This window comes from Nestor notabilis, unplaced genomic scaffold (genome assembly GCF_000696875.1).
Source record: "Nestor notabilis isolate BGI_N333 unplaced genomic scaffold, ASM69687v1 scaffold20241, whole genome shotgun sequence".
Classification (NCBI taxonomy): domain Eukaryota; kingdom Metazoa; phylum Chordata; class Aves; order Psittaciformes; family Psittacidae; genus Nestor; species Nestor notabilis.
This window is the reverse complement of record NW_009913599.1, coordinates 42363-64950: the sequence shown is the minus strand read 5'-3', so window position 1 is coordinate 64950 and position 22588 is coordinate 42363. Positions and strand designations below refer to the sequence as shown.

The window sequence follows — 22588 nt, the reverse complement described above, 5'->3', positions numbered from 1 at the left end:
TACTTGTTGAAGGCCACACAAAAAGTGAGCAGCGGAATCCAAAACTGGGAACAAAGCATAACTTCCAGCTACGTGCTGTAACTTGAGACAACTCTTTGTAACTTACCTTTGGACTTGAAAATCACAATCCATTCCCTTCTCCTTACACATTATCCTCTACTGACCATTTCCAGCAGACTTCAACCTCAGATACTTACATTCTGCTTTTTACTAGCAAGTTTTACATTTTACTTGAGCGTCTCCACAGTCATCAATTGTGTATCACATACAATGCCTTTGGGTGACTGTGATGGCCTTAATGGAAAAAAAACACAAAACCCCACAATAAAACCACAAAAAACCCAACAACCTAACAGGCAACAGGTGTGGATTTTATCTTTTGAGTATTTAAAGCAAACTTTATGGAAAAATCTAGTATGTGAATGTTATAAGGAAAACACCCTCAAGCCCAAACTGGTTCAAACAGAAGACTAAATATGAGCTTGACATTAATACTTTCTTATCAGTAGTGCATTTGCATAGAAATTCTTCATTAAAACCTGCAAATTCACAAGTATACCTTGCAAACAGAAGTACTATGACTGTTCAAGCAAACAATAATTGTACAATATCCATTCAGTTCATGTAAATGGTATCTTCACATTCAGAAGATACTGACATGAAACACAGACGAAACCTTTTCTTAGTTAGGTTAACACTGAAAATTTGAACAGTCAGACAATCACAATGCAAGTATTTTAACAGAAACAATATAAAATTTCACTGGCTTAAAAAACATCTAAATGAGAAATCTTGGTTATTTCAAATGAATTGCTAGACCCTATATTTAAAATGATGCACTTACAGAAATATTCAGATGAATTAGCTCTATAACATGAAATACTGGAATTCTGATAGATTGTGCAAGTATTAAAAAATATGAACATCTTAAATGTTAACATTACAATTTTAAATAGCCTTGCAAGTGCAATGTTATAAATATTAAAAAAACCCCAAAACAAAAAATAAACTCAGAGCTACAACTTCATATAAGTTATATGGGTAAATGAAAGTGCTTTTCAAGTATTTATGTCCATTTACAGTTGGATTCTCTAGTGTATGTCAGTGCTTAGATGGTACAATTTAAATATCAGTCTTTTAAAATTTTGGACTGGATGGAATGAATGGTTCCATTTGCAGATATTTGTGATAAATATTTCAATATAGAATATAATTCGTGATAAATATTTCAATATAGAATATAATTTGTGATAAATATTTAAGTATGGAATACTATAAAACGTGAATATTATGGTTTTTGTTCTCTATAAAAATAATATAGAAAGAAGACACATCCTGATTGATGTGTGATAACCTGATAATGCCAGGGGAGCCCTTGTGCCATACAGTAATTTTTAATTCCATCAAAATCCCAAATTATGATGCAGTAAACAGTTGTTCTTCAGTAGAGACAAAAGCATGTGATCATAAATAGAGGCCAAATAGTGTCAACTTCTGAAGAATTTAAAAGATCTCATGATCTGTGCCAAAAGCCATAGAATCTAATGCAAACTTGCCAACACTTTCAATTAGTCAGCCCTTAGCCACAGTCACTCTGGAGAATACAGCTAGTGCCTGTCACCATTGTACTGTCTGTCCAGTGTATGGTGTAGCTACCTTTCTGGCTAGTCAAGAACTACTATTATTGCAGTGATACAAAAGAAGACTGTATTCCTATTTGACAGCCAGAGGAAGGGTGAGGTAAGTGGGGAGATACTTGTTTATTAGACAAGAAAACCAAACCAAAACAACCCAAATGAATCATTATATATTTAAAAGTGCACTGAAAGTATTTCCTATTGAACCCTATCTCTTAGAAGTGCCAGATTTTAATCTTAAATTATACCCACTTTGAACACTGAACATATGTAAGTTGATATTAGAGCATTTAGTTTGTCCTGTGGTTTGAAAAGCACGTGACACAAGGCAACATTAACATCTTTCGTTGAAGATCTGGTGATGCCACAGTTTTATCATGAAGATGCTGCTTAGAAATGACAATAATTCAGCAGAAGCCCCTGCAGACTGCCATTGCAAGCTTTCTCCATCAAAGTGCTTTGTCATTTGCCAGAGACAAAAGTCTGTAAGTCAAACTGTTGCCCTACCTCAACACAGTGCTGCACTGGCAATTTATAATTTCTTTCCAGATGCAGTTGGACTATAATAAATTATAGCTCTTCTGAGTTAGGCAATTCTTCGTAATAAAAGCAGAGTTTCTTGTTCAGTCAAAAGTGGCCACCCTTTAGACTGGCCTCTTCATGCAGACCTGACAACGGCTGATGATATTTTCTAGTTCTCCTGCTTTCAAAGTCTGTGGCAGAGGTTTCCTAAAACAAACAAAACAACCATTTACTTAAAAAACTCAAGCAAACAACCAAAAAACGAAACACAAACAAACAAAAAAAACCCAAAACAACCAAACAAGGAGAGATGATGTAACTTGGGACAGAGAATTCTTAACACCACTGAAATCCTTGGCTCACTTAAGGCACCTTTGTGTTACAGAATGACTCAGAATCTGACAAAGAGGGATGTCTGAACTGAGAGAAATTAGTAGGGAAGCCCCCACATGTTGTGCAGGCAGTTATTGTCTCCTCAGGCACTTGCAGCATGGATGCGATGTGTATGGATGCAGAGAAATGCAGTTTACCTGAACATTCTTCTTGGATTTAACGATGCCAACCAGAAACTGTAGGAATTTGTGTAGTAGTTGCACGTCCCCCTGCCATGGCACTCTATGAATGGAATGGCTCTAAATTCTTCCAAACAAGATCCAGGAGATGCCAATGCTTGGCCAGAAGCTTCTGAGCCGGCACTTGTGTACTGTAACCACCAATACATTTCTTATGAGAACTTGTCTGTCAGCTTTTAGTAAACTGCAGGCAAAAAAAAATCTCTTTCTAAAACATACCATATGTTCTGTGGTCTATCTTGGACAAAACAAAATGAACACAGATTAATTTTATCAAACTTAGAATGAAGCATAGAAGCCTTATGAAGATTCAAGCAGTTATGGCATTTCCTAAGTGCCTGCAAAGACCTTTTTCTGCTCCACGAAAAGGCATGACACTGTAACCAGTACAAAGACTAGAAACTATCTGGCTTCTGTCCACTTGAGGACTACAGTAACTGAATGACAAATAAGCCAAATGCCCTATTTTGAGTGTGTTCATCTTTTTGGTTGCATTGATTACTTCTCCAAACACAAAAAAGCAAAGAAGGCATTTTCCTTCTTTGATGTTGGTAAATCCTTGTAGAAATAACTCTAAAATAATTTACAACAGTAGAAAATTGGCTAGAAAATACCATCGTAAAGCAAATGATTTTAACCAGATGCTGTAAAAATTCTCTCATTCTTTTCCAAGGTTATTGTTATTACTGCTTAGGGCCAAATCCTAGGAGACACAAAATTTTTCACACACTAGACCTAAAAGGACTTTACATCAAGCAGAAGACAGGAGGGTTTAATTCTGTCTTTTACCCTCATTTGCTGGCAGGCATGGGTAACAAAGATGAAGTGCTACATCCCCTACTACAGATACACCCTTATTCCCATAATCAGTTCTCAATTTTCAGTGACATTATGAACTTTCTTCACTCGTATCTTGTGGCATCAAAACTGCTGAGGTAGTCTTGTAAGACAGCATTCTGCATTTGTTTTGATTTTAGCTTTCTGTGGAGTTCAGCCCCAAGATAGGATTTATAAAAGAATAGCCTGGCATGGAAACGTGTCAGTTATTTCTGTGTATTTGCGTTTAGGACCAGTTTAACCACTCCACTTCCTTAACCCATTTCCTAGATTTCAGCATGACACATAAAAATGAGACCATGCAGTTATTTTTGTCAGACTAAAATCCTGTGGTTCTCCTTTCATCTTTTCCCCTTTTTCTCCTGCCATCTATTTTTGAGGCCAGATCAGAATAGTTTTTCTTATGTTTCTGGCACTGAGTAAGAGTTAATAGAACAATTCCCTACTTGGCAAAGGAAAAAAAACCCAAACAATTATTAAGAAGCAAATGAGGTGTGAGAAGATGCAAATGCCAATGAAAGTAAGAGGACGTAAAATTAACAATTCAAGTCTTTATATCCATACCATAACAAAAGAAAAACCCTTCCAGAGAGATATCCAGCCTTCTGGACATGCAGGAACTACAGTCGTTTGGCTGTGAACTGCTATTACCATTGCAGCTCCTTCACAGACAACACACCTGTAAGAAGAAAGGCACATGCATTGAGTGCAGATATGAAGGAAAACATGAAAGCAGATAAAAATTGTATCTTCTAAGATAGTAGCTATCTACTGTCAGGGTTTACTATAAATGTTACAACTCACACAGGTTTTCCTGTTCAGTGAAGAGATACACAAATTGAAGGCAATCCAAATACTTTGCTTTGCAATTGCTTTACAATCTCTACTAGCAACATCAGAAAAAAATTGGTATAAAGTGAGAATTAGTCTCAGTACATTTGAGCTTCCTAATTTTGCCTTTACTGAAGTAACAAGCTAAATTTTACCTTCTTCATGTTGTTACAGTTTAGATCAAAGTTCTGTACGTTTATTTGCTAAGATCAGAAAAAGTAATCTTTATTTCCCAGAGGAACTACTAGATTGCAGCAACTGGGTAGGGCAAGCTAGAAGACAGAGTCCAAAGCTTGCCTTCCCATGTTTGATTTTGGTACACTTGGTCTTTCATGCTTTTAGAGCTTTTCCTCTTAAGATACTCTTCATCCTTCTCAGCTGATCTAAGCAACTAAAAAGAGCCACATTTGCACAAGGGTGTTTCATCGCAGAGAACCTTCAGCGCCAATTTACAATTCTCTTCACCAATTACAGTAAATGGACGTGGATGATGTAACTGAAAGCAGAACTTGATTTGTACTACATTCTAAATAATGAAACTGTATTTCATCTTGGTCTGCCTTCAGTTACAACAATAGATTTTAAAAAAGTATCACTGCAATCAGTAGGATTGTGTGCCATCTTCTAATGTCAGCTATGCAGATTAATCCCCTTGGGGGGGACCTAGCTTTACTTTAATCTAACCTTTCTTAAGAGTATCACTGAACGTGTGACATATTCAGGTGAGTAATGAAAAATCAGGTGGTTAAAAACAGTGCCTGTACTGGCTGAGATGGGCAGGCCTGCCTAAGATTTGCCGTTCAGAACAGTTTATGATGTCTCTGTGGCTCCAGGCCAGAACAGCTAACATTCTTACACTCCTACCTGCTTATATGGGGCTCTAGCGCCCTGCCGGAAATTGGTGCCATGTCTACTGGCATTACTGTTGCAGTTGACAGCCAGTATGAATAGTCATTGCGAGAAGCAAAACTACAAACATCATTGGTGTTACAGAATAAGAACGGCATCGTGGTAAATCTCTGCAAGCAGCTACCAGCTGTTCCTGAAAGACAAAAGAGAAGCGTTTTGTGACAGGTTATATTTAGTGCAGCAAACAGAAGACACGTGATGGTATCCAATCTACTACAGTGAGAATTAAAACAGTTGGTAACTATAAAGAGAGAAATATCTGTACAGTGGAATTATCTGAAAGCAAAATGCTCATGATATATATACAAATATCTATATGAAAAATAAGGGCTAAGAACAAAATATATTAAAATAATAATATATTCTTGAACGCTATTGGTCCTTGATGCAGTAACAGGCTGCTTAAACAAAAGCTTCTGGTGCCATTTTTGACACCATTTGGTCTTCAAAGAAAGCAAGATTCTCTCTCAGACCTTGTGTTATTACTGTCAGCCCCATGCAGATGTTGTGAACATTTATACTAGACATCTACCCATAAGTAACTGAATTCCTCCTCAGAGATGTCTAGAGATAGCAAAAAGGGAATATAGGAGTGCAGATAAGAACGGTGTCTTTCAAGCCATGATTCCTGAATTGACTCAGAGCAGCAGACCAGTCTGGAGACTGTTGGTGGAAACCAATGTTCATCTCAGACACTTACTGTAAGTTTGGTTTCATGACAACTTAGCATGATGGGACTCTAAAGAGCATGATACGAAGATTTTTACCAATACAGTACCAAGATCTTGTCCATGTGCTCGTTCATTTCCTTGTACAAAAAGCAGCGAATAACCAACATAGAGTTGTGATGTCCCATGTGGGCATGAAGGAATCTTTGTTGATTGACTATGTCGGGTAAAGATAAAACCTCTTCTTGTTGGACCAGCAATGATAGTACCTGGTGATCCAGGTAACCCCTGTAGACCTGGAAAGCCAACCAGTCCAGGTTGCCCTGTGAAGGGGAAAGAAATAAGACTGCAAATATTACCATTTGTTTGAATTTTCAGTTCATTTAAATTAGTGGAACTACTTGCAAACTAACAAAAAAATTATCAATAAGAAGATACAACTTGAAAATTGGTTGCTAGATGTGTTAACTCTTTCAGACCTAGTTCAGGTAGCTTTACATTGCATAGCTCCAATGAATAGCAAGGTATTTTAAGAACCATGGCCATTTTTTCTAAAAAAAAAATAATAATTGTAAAGTAAACATTTTATGGTGACTACATAAAAATATTTAATTGTATTTTGATGTAATAAAAAGGCACACTGATACCTAGGGATTTCAAATGGATAAATTAATATGATTAATTACAGAGGAGCACAGTCAAAGCATATTTTTTTAAATTACTACTCCAGTTGTGGACATGCACCTGTTAAAAGCTAAGAATGTGCTTACATGTTCTTGTGGTCCAAAAGTGACTATAAATGTTATAGAATCTCAATACATAAAAGGGGAAGGATTTACAGAAATCAGGAATACAGTTTATCTGTAAATTCAGTAGTAGCAGTCATACATAGATGCCTGCTTTCCTGTACCTCTTTCTCCTGGAAATCCGGTGTCTCCTTTTGGACCAGGCAGTCCTGGTTGACCTGGATGACCAAATCTTCCTGGTAGACCTTTTACTCCTTTAGGTCCTAAATTGTAATAAAGAAAAAAACAGAATCATATAGCCTTAGTTCTAGAAAATCCCCATGTAAATGTAGCTGTGTTAGAATAAAAACATCAGCATGAATTTACTAAGTTTTGAGACTCTCTATAGCATTACTGTCACCGTATTTCCTACCAGAAAGATTGTAAAAAAATATTGGCTGTACTGCAGAAAAATAGTATTCTTACAAGAAATGTTTTCAGAAACCAAAGCAAACAGCTTTTTCATTTAACATGTGTCCTGCAATAGAAATATTTAAAAAATACAGTAACAGGCCATAATCGTAGAATCACAGACTCATAGAATGGTTCCGAGTTAGAAGAGACCTTAAAGATCACCCAGTTCCACCCCCCCCCTTGCCAGGGACAGGGAACACCTTCCACTAGACCAGGTTGCTCAAAGCCCCATCCAGCCTGGCCTTGAACACTGCCAGGCATGGGGCAGGCACAACTTCTCTGGACAAGCTGTTCCAGTGCCTCACCACCCTCACAGTAAAGAACTTCTATCTTAATTTACCTTCTTTCAAATTAAAGCTGTTACCCATTGTCCTGTCCCTACACTGACCTTGTGCAAAGTCTCTCTCCAGCCTTCTTTAGTACTGGAAGGCTGCTGTAATGTCTCCCTGGAGCCTTCTCCTCTCCTGGCTGAACAAGCCCAGCTCTTTCAGTTTGTCTTCATAGGAGAGGTGCTCCAGCCGTCTTATCTTTGTGGCCCTCCTCTGGTCCATATTATACGGAAATCATGGTTTATGATACTATAAATACTGCAGCTCCTTTGTAAAACAATTTTAAGGCAAGTATAAAAGAGCAATTCTCTAGTGCCTGCTTTGTTATGCTGGAGGCAACTATCATTCTGGATTGGTGAATGCTTTCTGGAGAGCCTGCTTCCTGGAGGAACTCCCTGCCTGTAGTGGAAAGCTGTGGTATTGAGAAGGGTGGCCAAGCACCTACTGCACATCCACCTCATCCTACCTTCCCTTTGCTTACCCATTCCTCACAGCTGTGGCAGGCTTCATTTACAGTGCCAATGGAGAAGTAGCAAGCTTCTGCTTTCCCTTTCCATCCCTGGTCTATGATGGACACAATAACTTTGTAACACATCTAGAGTACTTCTGTTATGCATGGAAATTTCCCCCTGCAGAATGACATCCTGGTTCTGGTTGTATGAAAATGGTGAATGTTTTGATCCAAGTTTACTTTTTATTCCATTATTTTGCTTAGGCTTATGTTGAGGGAGAAACTTACTCACTGACTGCGAGGTTGGAGGGCAGATGGAATGGACAGATTATAAATACAAGGTTGTTAACAAGGTACAAAGAGCTATTTTTAAATACAGAGAGGTATTTTTAAAGATGCGTCAATTTTGTATGCAGAAGCATGTTTTCCCACCAATCCAAACTGTTCCACTAAGCAGCACACACAAACATGTACAGAGATAAAAGTATAAACGACCTGGTAGTCCAGGAATCCCTTGAATTCCTTGATCACCTAGTGTTCCTGGTATTCCTGGCAGTCCAGGAGGACCCTTGCTTCCTGGGATGGAGAATATTTTCCCAGGAACTCCAGGTGGACCTAGCAGCAAAAATGTAATGAAGAGCTTTGCTTTATATTAAAAGAAAGCAAACAATCTACAAAACAAACAAATCAACTCAAGTCAGCTTGTATTAGAACAAGAAGGGTTAGTTACCATGCTGGCCCTTTGGTCCCCTTGGCCCTTCTGCACCTTGTGGTCCAGGGGGTCCCTGATTACCCTTTTCTCCTAAAAAGGAAGATTGAAGATATGTCTGTTGGTTTAAGATGTCAAAACCACTGCTGAAGTCCGAGAGTCTTATTTAGGAGTCCTGCACAATCCATTCATGTAGACTCATTTGAAATGCAAAAGAGGACTTCCACATCTCTGCCATTACTGTAGAATTTACAGGCCAAGTGCACCCAGTTTATAAGAAGATGTTTCCAAGTCTATCTTCATATAAAGGCTGGTACCACAAACCTGGCTTAAAATCTCAACTTTAGACTATGTCCTTTTTATCTTGTGTTTTTTTGTCACTGAGTTTGCAGGTCAAGTGCTGCCTTCAGTCATGCCGTGCAGTTCAACTTCCTTTAAACCCTACTGTCAGCTATGCTGATGGCTGTTAGGAGGGTTGTGTAGCTTTTTAAGTGTTGGAAACTTAATAAGCATTTCTTTTAACTGTGCAAAATATGAGGTTACATTCTGATTTTTTCAGATCAGTATTTCTGTCATCAAGTCAGGCGTTTTGACTATGACATTAAATTAGAACTTTTTGCCTAAGAAAGTGAAATTACTATCAGTACAGTGACTTCTCAAATTTGAACAAATTTAAAATACACAATAATTAGCATGGAGAACAAACCAGTAGATTAAACAGGTAATGACAATTCTCTGTCTCTGTAAATCATGCAGTTGAAAAATGAGAATAATACTGGAGTGATGCAGACCTGTATTAGATTTAAACGACTAGAAAAAAGTCTAAATTAAAAGCATTTTTAGCCACCTACTGATCCAACTAACTGTCAGGAATATGAAATTAATGAAGCCAATACATTTATCAGTTCTTTTGCTTTGTTCAGCTTTATCCTTTGCTGATAAACTGGTAAATTAGATTGTAATTGGGACTATTCTTATGGCAAATAGAGGACTCAGTGCTCTGTGTCATAATTACGTTTAAATGCTCAAGTTCTACAGCTAAGAGGTTGCCAAAAGCATCTTCTAGCAGTGGTGTGGCATTTCTAATTAGCAGACTTATTCCCTAAGTTCTTACACATTATTAGTGATTAAGGACAAACTTGTTTTGAATTTGCCTGGAATGGAGGCCATTGAAGTTTCAGCCCTTTCACACTTCAACATCAGTCTGGATATACCCATAGCATCTAACATGAAGAAAATGCTCTCTTAGTGAATGCTTTCATTTATAGTTGACTTATACCCTGCTCTTGATGCAACAAACTCTAGGACAAGGTACTGTAACACAAATACTATTATAACACAACATGTAAATGATAGCTTTTCGGGACATAAAATTGTATGTAAAAAATACACAAATACCTTTTACACCTGGGAATCCAAGAAATCCTGGGGCCCCTCTAGCACCAGGATAACCTGATCGACCTTCTATTCCCTGCAAATCAGATAACACCAATAATAAACAGGAAGCAGGATCTGCATGCTATGAAATACATTTTTTGTTCAGAATATTCAAAGTATTATGTTCACAGAATATGCTACAACTAGACTTATCTGTTTCATTAGTGAGTGTGTTATAAATAATCATTTAATTGTTAATATTATTCTGTAATACAGAATAGCCAAGGAAATGACACGCCAGAAATTCACGATGATTTCTTTCTGGTCCGCTTAAGTCCATAAAAACTACTCTTCATATGCGCTTTAATATCTTTCTTCTATTACAAAGGGGTTTGGGGAGGATGGGTTTTTTTTTGTTTGTTTTGGTTTGTTTGGTGGTGGGTTTTTTTAAATTGTCCCGGGTGTTATTTTCATGGTAAGAACAAATTAACAATGGAGTAAGAAACAAGCAATATTCCTTTCACTGACTTTTGGACCCGGAGGACCAATGTCGCCGGCTGGGCCTGTTGGCCCCGGTATGCCGTCTGCACCTCTAACTCCTTTGCTTCCTTTCATGCTGAGAGTGGAAAGACCAGGAGGCCCTGGAAAACCAGGAGCACCTGCACAGAAACATCAGAGTAAGTAAAGACTACTGCCAACAGCATTTCACATACATTAGTGCAGTACAACATTCAATGACTCTATATTGGTACTCATTTTACCACCTCAGTGATTCCCAAAGGAATATATATATACCCATTAAAACAAAACCCAAAGGCCACTCATTTTTCCCAGCCTGCTAATTTAATCTGAAATCAGAGCTGAGTTCTTGCAGTGCTCTCTACCAGTACAGCTTTTTGAATAACCTCCAGTTGTAGTTATGCCTGTAATCATTTAGGTTGGAAGAGACCTTTAAGATCATTGTGTCCAACCATAAACCTAACACTGCCAAGTCCACCACTAAGTGCCACATCTGCACACCCATGTTATCTCACTTCTTTATAGCTGGATCTCAGCTGCCCTACAGACCACATGGGCAGAAAGCAAAATAATGCAAATCAAGTGGACTGCAAAGCTTAATGTTATTTTAATTTACATCACACTGCACAGACCATCATGGTGTTTGCAATGAAAACACCACATTAATTGGTAAAGGAACTACATGTTTAATTAAGGGATTTCTCTTGCTGAAAGACCCCTTTCAACCTTAAGTTCTGGACTGGCTGAATTCTGCTTTCAATTATCAGTATATCATTTCAGATAAATAAGGAGTTATAACAACACACCTGGTCTTCCATCTGCACCAGCAATACCTCTATTCCCTTTTTGCCCAGTAATTGCCATGCCTGTTGAGCCTTGAAATCCAGGTAACCCCCCTAAGCCAGGAGGTCCAACAGGTCCTTGATCACCCTGATGACCTTTCACACCTGGTGGCCCAGGAAAACCAGGCAGTCCCATGTCCCCTTTGATTCCTGCAAAGTGTAAGTATTACATTTGAGGAGAGCTGTCAAGATGGTGTGACAACACACAATATGTGCATTTACTGTACCACAAAGGTGTAGTATTCAGCCTTTGGTTTTAGTATGGAGAAGTCCCCAAAGCCACCTTGCTACTGTAAGGCAAAATAGTTGTGAGAAGACAGGATTCACAGTAAGGTGGTACACACCACTCCTTTTTCTCTTAAAAAAAAAAAACCCCTCCACTTCAGAGATTGCTCATACAAAGGAATAAACTTTGGGAGGAAGGTAAAAAAACCACAGCAGGGAATATTTTTTGATGTGTAAGTAGAAGAAATGCTTCTTTGAACATCAGAACTGGCAAATCCTTTTAAACTAAATTTCAATTAAAAGCATCAATATGAGTACCATAAAATAAGAGACTACTTGAAAAAGATATTTTTCTAAGGCTGATCTTCCAGTGCAAAATCTATATATGGAGGATATGAAGACAGATTTTAATTATTTATTTTTTTTTAAGTAAAGCAAATCAATGGAATTCTACTAGTACCAGAGATACAATGCAAAACTTAAAAAAATGGGAAAAGTCCCCTCAACTTTCATCCATAAAAAGCAAGAAGACCAAAATAAAATTGCAGGTATTGAAGCTTAGTATTCATCAGCATCATCTGTTTTCATTAGAACATAATCTGTTAATCAAATTATGTACCAAAATAAAATTTCAAAAGCTGTGTCACGTTCACATACCCATAAACCCTCACTTCTTTATTTCTCTTTTACAATAATCTTCACTTAACAAGCAAGAGCTCTTGACTTTTAGTATGTAGCACCAAATCATTGATCAAAAGCACAGAATTACTCTTGATTTCCTCTTAGTGCCATTTAAAGCATCCAAAAGCAGGAAATGACATGAAGATGATGAGGATTCTGGTATGTAAAAATTAAGTTTTTGCTTTCTGCAAAGACAACTCACCTCTCCGACCAGGAACACCTCGAAGGCCAGGGATTCCTCTCCCTGGTGCTCCTATAAAATATGAGGTCACGTTATGCTCAAAGTCCTGAATAATTGTTAGAAAACATTGTAGTTATCTAATATTTTGCACATTTCTTCAGAATTCACTGCATCAAGATGTAGATTTTAGTTATAGGTAAAATATAACTTAAATTATTGTTTGAATTTCTTCTATCCAGGAATAGAAATTAACTTTTTCTTCAGAGTAGAAACTCTTATTAGTCGATCATATTTGAAGTACATTCTGCAATAATAAGCTTTGTCTTTTTCCAGAGGAAAAAAATGAAGAAGAAAAATCGGCATTTGAGTTAGTTACAAAGAAAAACAGAAGAAGAAATGTAAATACCTAAAAAGAAAATATGTTAACAGTGATTACTTCACACATACTACATATTATGCATGCCTTCTCAGTATCCTCTTTATACTAATATGGAAGTATTATCACTGTAGAATACGAAAACGCTTTATGTCAAAATACAGTGGAGGACTAAATCTATCTGTGGACATTGATGACATCAGGAGTGACATTTAAATGAAAGAATTAAAGGGTTTACAACCCAAGGGTTAGGTCATGGAAACCTTCACTACTGATGTAAGTAAACACTGTGATTTCTTTTATCTTATTTCCATGTAAGAAAGAAGACTCCTTTAAAAGGATTTTGGTTCTTTTCATCTCTTTCAGATTAAACACGTTAAGAACTGTTAACAGCAATCCTTTGGCTGTTGCAGACAGTAACATTTTTAGGTGATGTTATGACTAATCACATGTATAATACAGCAGTGATGTATGCATTTGGGTTATTGACAGCATGTACATGTACATAAAAAACCCTGTGAATTATGTAAAAGTGAAAACCCTTCTACTTATAAACTTTGTCTCCACAGAAGCTCTATATTAATCCTTCTCAAATAATCCTTATCAGTTTAACTACGGAAAAAACAACTGTAAAACAGAATGACAATATTTCATTGTTGTTACCTGGTTCTCCCTTTACTCCTGGGGGACCAGGCATACCATCCTGACCTTGATTACCTCTTTCACCAACAAGTCCATTTTTTCCAGGCTCTCCAATGGCACCTGTGAATTACGGTGGACCACAATATCATTTTCACTACTAGTATTTTGCATTTCAAAGGGAGAAGATATGAATCCCCTTTATTAAAATTTAGTTAGTTCAGCTAGTTCAGATAGATGTAACTGTGTTGGTATTTAAACATTTGTAAAGAATAGCGTATAATTCTTATTGAACTCACTGGACTTAAATGGATTTAACACCCCCACTATTTTCACAGGCAATAACTTTCTGTCTTTCAAAGATGTTTTAGGACCCTTCCTTTGATTTAACCCACGCTGATTGAGGGTTATCATAGTGAAATAAAATTAAAACCTGTTGCCTCAGCTGAACTGGTAACATTGAAAACAGTCTGCTGAAGACCTTCTCTAGAACCAGCGAAGGTAAACAAAGCCTTGAACTAACAATAAACAGAGACTGCAACTGCATCGGTTAAATTCTAAAATTCTAAAGAGCTCAGAAGAGTAGGATCATCAACTGCCTCATTCCAAAACTGCCTCATTCCAGAAAATAAAAAACCAGGGGGCAGTGATGTGGGAGAAATGCAATATATCATACCTGGAGGGCCTGTAATGCCCTGTTGGCCTGGGCGGCCCTGCCGACCTTTAACACCAATACTTCCAGGAGGTCCAAGCTTTCCTGTAAGAAGAGTGTGGGAAGGAGAAAAAGGCATTATTGCTAGATCCAGATTCAGTCTGAGAACTTTGCTATCATTTCTACTTCAGACAGCTGCATAACATCTCTAGCTGATGTAAGCTAGTCTGGCTGCACTGACTACAAGGGAGCTGCTTAGGTTTACAGCAGTTGAATATAATATGCTAATCCACATGCATCTTGTGTAGTTTATTTAGAAATTATCTTTTTTTAAACGTCAACATCTCAGCACCCCTCCAAAACAAAACATACCTGGGATTCCTGCACCTCCAGTTTCCCCTCTGATCCCATGTGGTCCTGGTACTCCTTTATGTCCTGGATGACCTTGGGATCCTTTTTCTCCTTTGCTGCCCAAAACTCCTGGGGCGCCTGGATTTCCCTGAGAAATAGCAGTTGCACACAAACAAGTAAAGAATCATATTACGTTAAATACATTAGATTCCATATTTGAACAATAGAAGAAATCATACATTAATTACAGGTTAACTATGTGTAATCATAGTTCACTATGATTTTCAGACAAAAATCAAAGTAGACTAATACGAAGTCTTCTCATAATACCACCAATCTTTTAAACATAGCTAACCATCCCCCCACCCCCGATCTTTCTTTAATCTTTACAAACCAACTTCAGTCTTTAGATGTTTTCACCGGCACACAGACTTCCCTTTAATTTTATTTTAACAGCTCCTCTTTGATCCAAATATGTATTCCTTATACAACATGCAGCTATACAAAACACTGAAATGCATAATTTTCCTTAATTCCTACTGATTTTCATGACAGTAATATTGTCCTACTCAGTTAATACAGAAAATAAACAGCTAATTTAGACAGATTACAGGAGTTATAGTATAGTTTACAACCTCAGTGATGTATTTCAGTTAAATTCATGTGTAAAAAGACTCCTAGTTGTTAACCAGAATATGTGGAGTAACACTGTATCCAACTAACCTAAAACATACTGTTTTTTTCTTAGCAATGTATATTACTGAACATATCTATTGGCAAGAAGAAAAAAACCAATTCATCTTAGATAGTGTTATTACTAGACTGTCAAAACCCAATAGTACAATTTTAGATTACAAAACTTTTGTATTTTTTAAGATTATGTTTTTCTATGCTTTTTAATGTACAAGTATTCCTACTGCTGGCTTTTTAAGTGCAAGTCCTTCTTCTTACTGGATTAGCACCTTTCACATAAACAAAGTTATTTGTAAACATGGACCATCTTACAAATAAGAAATTCTTGCACTAAGAGAAAAATGAAATATAATGAACTAAAAAATTTCTCACAAGTAATGACACAATGGAATTTTCGTATTTCTTATCACTAACAAATCATCTACTTTGCAAATTCTGCAGCTCTTGCTTACATGTTAATCTGTTTCTATAGTCAAAGACTCTGCTTATTGCCTAATATGACAATGTTTCCATTGCTTTTATACCTTTGGACCAGGTTCTCCTGGAGGCCCAGCAGATGGGTACCCAGGATCTCCTTTGTCACCTGTAAAGCCATCACAGCCTGGTGGACCAGGGTCACCTGATGGTCCTGGAAAGCCTGGAGATCCTTTCTGTCCTTTTGAACCTGGAAAAATAGATACCGATGCCATTCTTAAAAGGATCGTAACTGCATACCACATCTGATGTTTACTGAACTATTGCTTGTATATTCAGATATTAGTTCTTCATTAAAGTAATTTACATGGTCAGGGATTTTATTTATAGACATTCAAAAGCTATTCTTATATGTAATAATATATAAACTAAAGTAGTTATATTTTATTTACAGAAAGGGAGAGGTGCACTCTGCAAGTCAAGCAAATGCTGGGGTGGTAGGAAGTCTGTAGGTACTGCAAAGAATAAACCCAAGCTTAAGTATTGTGTAGTGCTCTTAGAGTAACTACTTAGATCTTTGCAAATGCTTCTATACAGCTCTGTGAATTTTTAATAGGACTTGACAGAAAATGACCTGGAAATCCCATGTCCCCTTTGTTTCCTGGTGCACCTGGGAATCCTGGTTCTCCAGTAATCCCAGGAAGACCCATAAACCCTTTGACACCTGCAAGATGAAGAAAAAAGTGTCATCTTCACATTTGCTTCAGACACTGGCTGGATGGCGAAGTTTTCATGAGTACTGAATCCTCTACTGCACACATTGTGATGTTATTTCACAAAGCAACATGCAACCTCTTGCCCCCGGACACAGATAAAATTATCATTATTGTTATCAGAAAGTCAAGGAAATAACAAGCATCTTATGTTTCAACACTAAAATTAAGGCTTGTGACCACAGCACTTAGGGGCAGCAACTAAACCATACTTTTGCAGATTTTGGTTAAGATCATGAATTTGTTATTTACACAATGGACCCTCCTTTCAGTGTCCCCTGAGTTCAGTCTGGTTGCTGAGCATGTTACAATCCCATTATTACATTATTAATCACATTACTCATTATGCGCTCCTCACGACTAGCAGACTCACGAGCTTCTTCTTACATGGCTTAGCCACCTTTTCCCCCATGCACTTATCTTTAGCTTAATTTAGCTAAATTAGTTTTCAGTTTAATGACTACAAGATCTAGTTGCATTTGGAATGTCCAGATGTATCAATTCCAGGGTACTAGCCATGCCTGAACATTTAGGCAGGTGAGGTGTTATTCATTATTCCATAAAAAGCTAGGGACTAGTGGAGCACTTTTCCTGTGATGGCTACATTGCAATCACTACAAAGGATGTTAATGACAGAGTATAACAGTAATGCTATAATGTCATATAGCATGGATAATTGCCATGATGAAAAGAGCCATTTCGATTACAAGTTTAAATTATTCCTAATTTTCACTATATTTATGTATTATAGTATCATGGTTTTCTAGGAAGAAGTTATCTCAAAGAATCAAAAATACAGAATCCAGAGAAGTGAAGATGTTTTATTAGCATTAATTTGAGAAAACAGATGCATTGTCTCACTCAAGGGTTAACATGTATGATTATGTGTGAGGTTATGGTAATGGCAAAGCAAAACTTCATGAAATAGCTTAGGTAGGTTTATAATTTATGCAGGTACTTTTTAAGCCCGCTTTTTACTGAACACCTGGTGATGTTCAAAGTGATGTTCTGGTAACTTTCAAAATATAAGCCCAACCTGCAGGCTTTGAAAAGGGAAATAAAATCCATCTGAAATAAATAAATTAAAAAAAAAAAGTGCTTCTAAAATATTTTTGTGCACAATTGTAATATTCCTATTATTCCCATTTTAGAATTCTTACTTTTCTGTGCAATATTGGGAATTTCAAATTCACTTTTATATATACCGATTTTTATTCACTAGTCTCATCAGCTTTTATATTTTGAAATCTTCATTATTCAGGATTTAATATTATTTTCTATTTTTCACTCCAAACAATGGTCTATATTTAGAACAAAACAAAGAATCATTTGGTGGTAGCTGCTATGACTTTCAAATAGCAGCTTTTGAAATTGCTGGTTTAGAATTCTCAGAAAAGTTTCAGAGCTAATACAGAGAATGTAGTGTTGCTGCTGGAGATGAGTTATGTTCTAAGCACTGAGGTAATATTATCTTTACTGTCCATGTGATACTGTAATTTTCAATATACATATTCCATACCTGGTAGACCAGGTATTCCTTCAGATCCATCAAGACCTGGGGGACCCTGCACACCAGCATCTCCTTTTTCTCCTTTTAGACCCATTCTTCCATGAACTCCTAAAACAAAGTTTCATTTAAAAAACTATTACAAAATAATATCTTAGAATATTATAAAATTTAAAGTACTATAACTCTTAAAGCTAATTAAGTGGAGCATAGGATTTTCACTCTTACGTGAAAATATGTATTACGAACACACATAAACAAGACACGGGTTCACAGTTAATGCCTCTGTATTTTTCATCTGGAGATAAAAGGAAGTTTTCTGAAAGCTTACATCGGAAAATGTGTACACAAAAGACCAGACAGCATTAGTTTAGCATGTACAACTCATAGACACAGAGTCTTTATTAGTATTGCAAACAATATTCTTTTGACAATCAAGTATTTCTGAGCAGACTCAGCTTCTTTGCGATCCACCATCTAGTTGGTAAGCACACCCATTTCTGTGCTCATGGGCTACTAAACGTATAAACGCTTGAATGTATAGCGTATGCATATAAGCCTCATATTACCACTGACATATTATTACTGGTTTAACATTACAATAGGAGGCTTTTAAGGAATATGAACTTGTTGAAGTGGAAATAAATATTCAGCGTAATATTAAACTATCCCATAAATAAAAAAGGCAGTTACAGTGTTCAGTAATAATTATTTCAAAGCCATGTGAATACTCTCAGTAGTACAGTCAGTTTCTTCTATGTTGTAGAGTCCACTGGAACTGAGACAGAGATGACAACTCTAATTAGTTTGGAATAACAGAACAATGAATGTGTACCTTTTAAACCTCGTTCTCCTTTATTTCCAATACCAACCAAGGTCTCAGATAGTCCAGGAAAACCTTTATCGCCTTGTTCGCCTTTTGCTCCAACAAATCCTTTTCTTCCCTTTAGTCCTGGGAAGCCAGAAGAACCTGCAAGAAAATACAATTGAATTTTCTGAAGAAACCTGGCTAGCATAAGGGAAGCAATGAAACTTCTGTCTTCAAGGGCAGATACATATGTAAATATACATTCCTACTGTACATTCCAATTACTCTAGTGATTGGTGTAATTAAGAAGCCTAAACTATCTTATTAATTACTCCAATCATCAATGAAACATCTATGAGCACAGATTATGGCAAGAGATGGTAATTATTTCTTGTACTCGATATATGTATAATCTTATGTCTGTTGAATAGATATAATACAGATATTTGATGAATGTGACGGAAAAAAATAGAGCAAAAAAGCTCTCTGCTCTTTATTTTGAAAATTACCAGTCGCTTTTACAAATACCAAAGAAATAGAAAAGGTGGCAAATCAAAACTGCTAAAAAAAATTAAATAATGCTGTAATTCAGCCTGTAGACTGCAGATATACAGAAGCCAAAGATTTACCAAGACTCAAAGAAATTCTAGGACGACAAGTGTACTCAAGGGTGATAACATACATCAAGAAGGATCACAAGACTAACTTTAGCATGGAAGTTTCTATAATCTAAATAATAATGAAGGCAAATACTATGGTCACTTGCCTCTGACACCTGGGCTGCCTGGTCTTCCAGTCATGCCAGGGGGTCCAGGAATTCCTAACAGGCCCATTATACCTGGATCTCCCCTTGAGCCTGTGGAATTGCAGCAATAGCAACATATCTGCTAGTATTTGATCAGTGAAACAGAACATTACTTCAGAAAACTACACATCTGCCTATCATTTAAATGTTTAATTGCTTGTATGTTCTCCTTGATCTCTGTAGCATGTTGTCCAAGCCAGCTTTCCAGTCTTTAACCACATGAACAGCATTTACACACACCGTAAACCCCAAAGTACCTTGGATTAGTAGCTGCAACAGCTTCTGTTAATGAATGAAATAACTGATAGGGAGGATAATATATCTGAGATATCCACACAGGGATGGGAGACCTGTCATGGGTTGTACGGGAAAGGCATTCCTTTCTGGCTGAGGAGTTGAAGGCCAGCTAGGACACGACAACTCCCCTCAAATGACATCAGAAGCATCAGTTCGCATAACTGAGTCAAGCGATACATGTTTATCATTTGGTTTATAGTTTGTATATATAAAAAATTATGTATTACCTCCTTCCCACAGAATAATGAAGGATTTGATACTAATGAAAAATCTTTGTTAGAGATAGGGAGCATTACATTGCAGATTTCTTTCATTCTACAAATCAAATTTGAACACACATCTGAAAAACAAACCTAACAACCAACCCCTGCAGGGATTACCTACCTTACTCAAAGTTAGCTCTGATTAAGGTAACAGAGTTTGATCTGACTCAACTCTGTCAGACTCAAGATCTGAACTTTCTTTTTAAGAAAAAGAAGATATCATTAACAAGCTATCTGTTTGAAAAGGGATGCTGAGAAAGAACTAAATATCCTGCCATTATGCTGGGGAGTTGCCTTCATTGTCAACTATTTAATTTCCTACTGCAAGACATTACCGTACAAAACCGAATGTAAGGTAGCCCTCTATTCTCAGACGACTTACAGAAAATTCAGTACTGTGCCATAACAGCTTCAAGATACACTTGTCATTTAAGGAATGATGATTTGTTTTCTAAATAGATCTCAATATATATGAAAGCTGTTGATGGAAAAATATTTTGGCATCTTCAGTTTGGAAAAGCATGACTGACTTTTTTGCAGAGACTTAATTTCTACGTCAAAACAAGTATTTGGGGGATCCTTACCTGGCACACCAGAGATTCCTGGCCTTCCAGGCTGTCCCTTGGGACCAGGTAATCCTGTATTTCCATGAAGACCTATTAATCCAGGTTCCCCAGGCATTCCATAGATTCCTGGGATACTCAAGCCAGAAGGACCAAGTTTTCCTTTTGAACCTTGTAAACCTCTTCCTCCTAAGAAAAATGTGTGACAGTGTAGTACAGTACATCCATCCAGAAACTAAGCCTTCATCTCTATCTTGCCATCATGAGCATGAAACTCTTCCTGAACTCTGTATGTTTGAGGGCTAAACATTAGATCTGTAAAACAACATACATGTTCAGGAAATCTTAAGAGAGTTGTGGGTTATTTGGGATTTTTTAAAGGGCTGTTTTCTCCACATCTGCAGGAAGCACATCTTTTAAATGGGCTCACATTTTTTCACATACTATCCTATAAACAATATCTAGGAACAGCTTCAGCTCCCCCAGGCTATTGAAAAGCAGAAATGAAACACAGACCCACCCAGTAAAATTGCACGGTTGATTCAGAAGGTCCTACCTGGTGGGCCTGTAGCTCCCCGGCCACCTGGCAAACCTGGCAAGCCAATAAGACATTCAGCAGGTTTCCCTGGAAAACCTGGATCTCCAGGAACTCCAGGTGAGCCACGATCTCCTAAAAGAAAGGAGACTGGATTCACAATGATTTAAATAGAAGTTTCAGACTTTGAGTGAGCATCGTTTGACTTCGTTTCCCTTTCCTTAAATAACTTGCTGTGCTCCTTGAGCTTGTTTGACAACAGTACCTCTTAGGCCATCATCACCATCATGTCCGGCACGCCCTGGTAGGCCTGGAAGTCCTGGAAATCCAGCATCACCTTTTAAGCCAGTAATGCCATGACTTCCTGGTGAACCCAGTCTACCTGGCTCTCCAGGAATAACCATGCCTGGGTCACCCTGCAACACAGAGAGAAATCCACTATGTTTTGCATGTCTGCCAAAATAATTTCTCCACTGTGTGATCAGTTAACTTCTTTTATTAGGATAATTTTCTCCATTCCCTGGGGATCTTCCACATTATAATTTTTAATGGCTCCAATTCAGCAGACTGCTGGATGTTCCTTATAGACCAGCTGCAGGTTCCATGCCAGAGTAATTCGTCTAGACAGCTTTTGAACTCTGACTCCGAACTCTAAGAAATTGCTACTAAGCAATGCAAGATACCTTCCTCCATTTGGCCTTTACTGCATTGTTGATACTTGCTGTAGCTGTGAAAAGCTTTGGACCTGTATCTGAAAATCTGGTTTAAGTTTGTGCAAACACAACTTTTCCTTTATTTTTATATGATAGTCACATTTTTATCAAAATATGTATTTAAATAATCAAGGTCAACACCAAGATGTGTCTCAGAATACTCAAAGTCAGCTACTAGGTTTTTTTTAATCATTCTACTGAACACTGTTTTCCATAAAGAGTGTTTTTATCACAAATGTCCCATGTCTGTTCCCTGAATTGAAAGTTTGAATTAGTATATTTGGCTGACTGAACTGCTGCTTGCTTTGAGTACCAGCAAATCAGTATGTTCATAAAGCAGGTCACTAGAGCTGAGTTTATGCCTGTCACTGATGATACACTTGGATCACAAAGGCCATTCCATATCCAGCTGTTCTGTGACATCAAATACAGATTAAATAATAATTAAAAGAAAAAGAAAATCCACAACCTCAAGCCACACATTTCACCATATCAAAACCACAAAAAAGATTGACATATGAGGACGCACAAAAAAAGAAATGCCACATTTTCAAAACATTTAGGTGCTACTGTTTTGTTCAAATTTGAATCCTGTTTACACAGTAGTCAATAATCTTACATCTACATATGCCAGCAGTAGATTGACTTCTGTTAATCAGCAAGAGTGGCTGCAGTATTACTTCCAACCTACTTCCTTTATGTTTCAATTC

The 22588-nt window shown here is 37.2% G+C and overlaps 1 protein-coding gene across 1 annotated transcript in view; it reads right to left on the bottom strand.

Moving 5' to 3' along the window:
- Positions 1-2281: 2281 nt before the first annotated feature.
- COL4A3 (collagen, type IV, alpha 3 (Goodpasture antigen)) overlaps positions 2282-22588 on the bottom strand; it is a gene marked incomplete at its 5' end in the record, with an annotated part of 49499 nt that continues 29192 nt past the window's right edge. Inside the window, 23 exons of the mRNA XM_010023276.1 lie at positions 2282-2366; positions 2690-2862; positions 4133-4247; positions 5264-5441; positions 6087-6299; positions 6887-6985; positions 8451-8570; positions 8686-8757; positions 10063-10135; positions 10570-10700; positions 11367-11552; positions 12511-12561; positions 13529-13627; positions 14181-14261; positions 14529-14655; positions 15725-15864; positions 16249-16338; positions 17907-18005; positions 18730-18864; positions 19469-19558; positions 20652-20819; positions 21187-21300; positions 21431-21581. Coding sequence (XP_010021578.1) covers positions 2282-2366; positions 2690-2862; positions 4133-4247; positions 5264-5441; positions 6087-6299; positions 6887-6985; positions 8451-8570; positions 8686-8757; positions 10063-10135; positions 10570-10700; positions 11367-11552; positions 12511-12561; positions 13529-13627; positions 14181-14261; positions 14529-14655; positions 15725-15864; positions 16249-16338; positions 17907-18005; positions 18730-18864; positions 19469-19558; positions 20652-20819; positions 21187-21300; positions 21431-21581 — 2790 coding nt within the window. The remainder of the gene's footprint in view (positions 2367-2689; positions 2863-4132; positions 4248-5263; positions 5442-6086; positions 6300-6886; positions 6986-8450; positions 8571-8685; positions 8758-10062; positions 10136-10569; positions 10701-11366; positions 11553-12510; positions 12562-13528; positions 13628-14180; positions 14262-14528; positions 14656-15724; positions 15865-16248; positions 16339-17906; positions 18006-18729; positions 18865-19468; positions 19559-20651; positions 20820-21186; positions 21301-21430; positions 21582-22588) is intronic.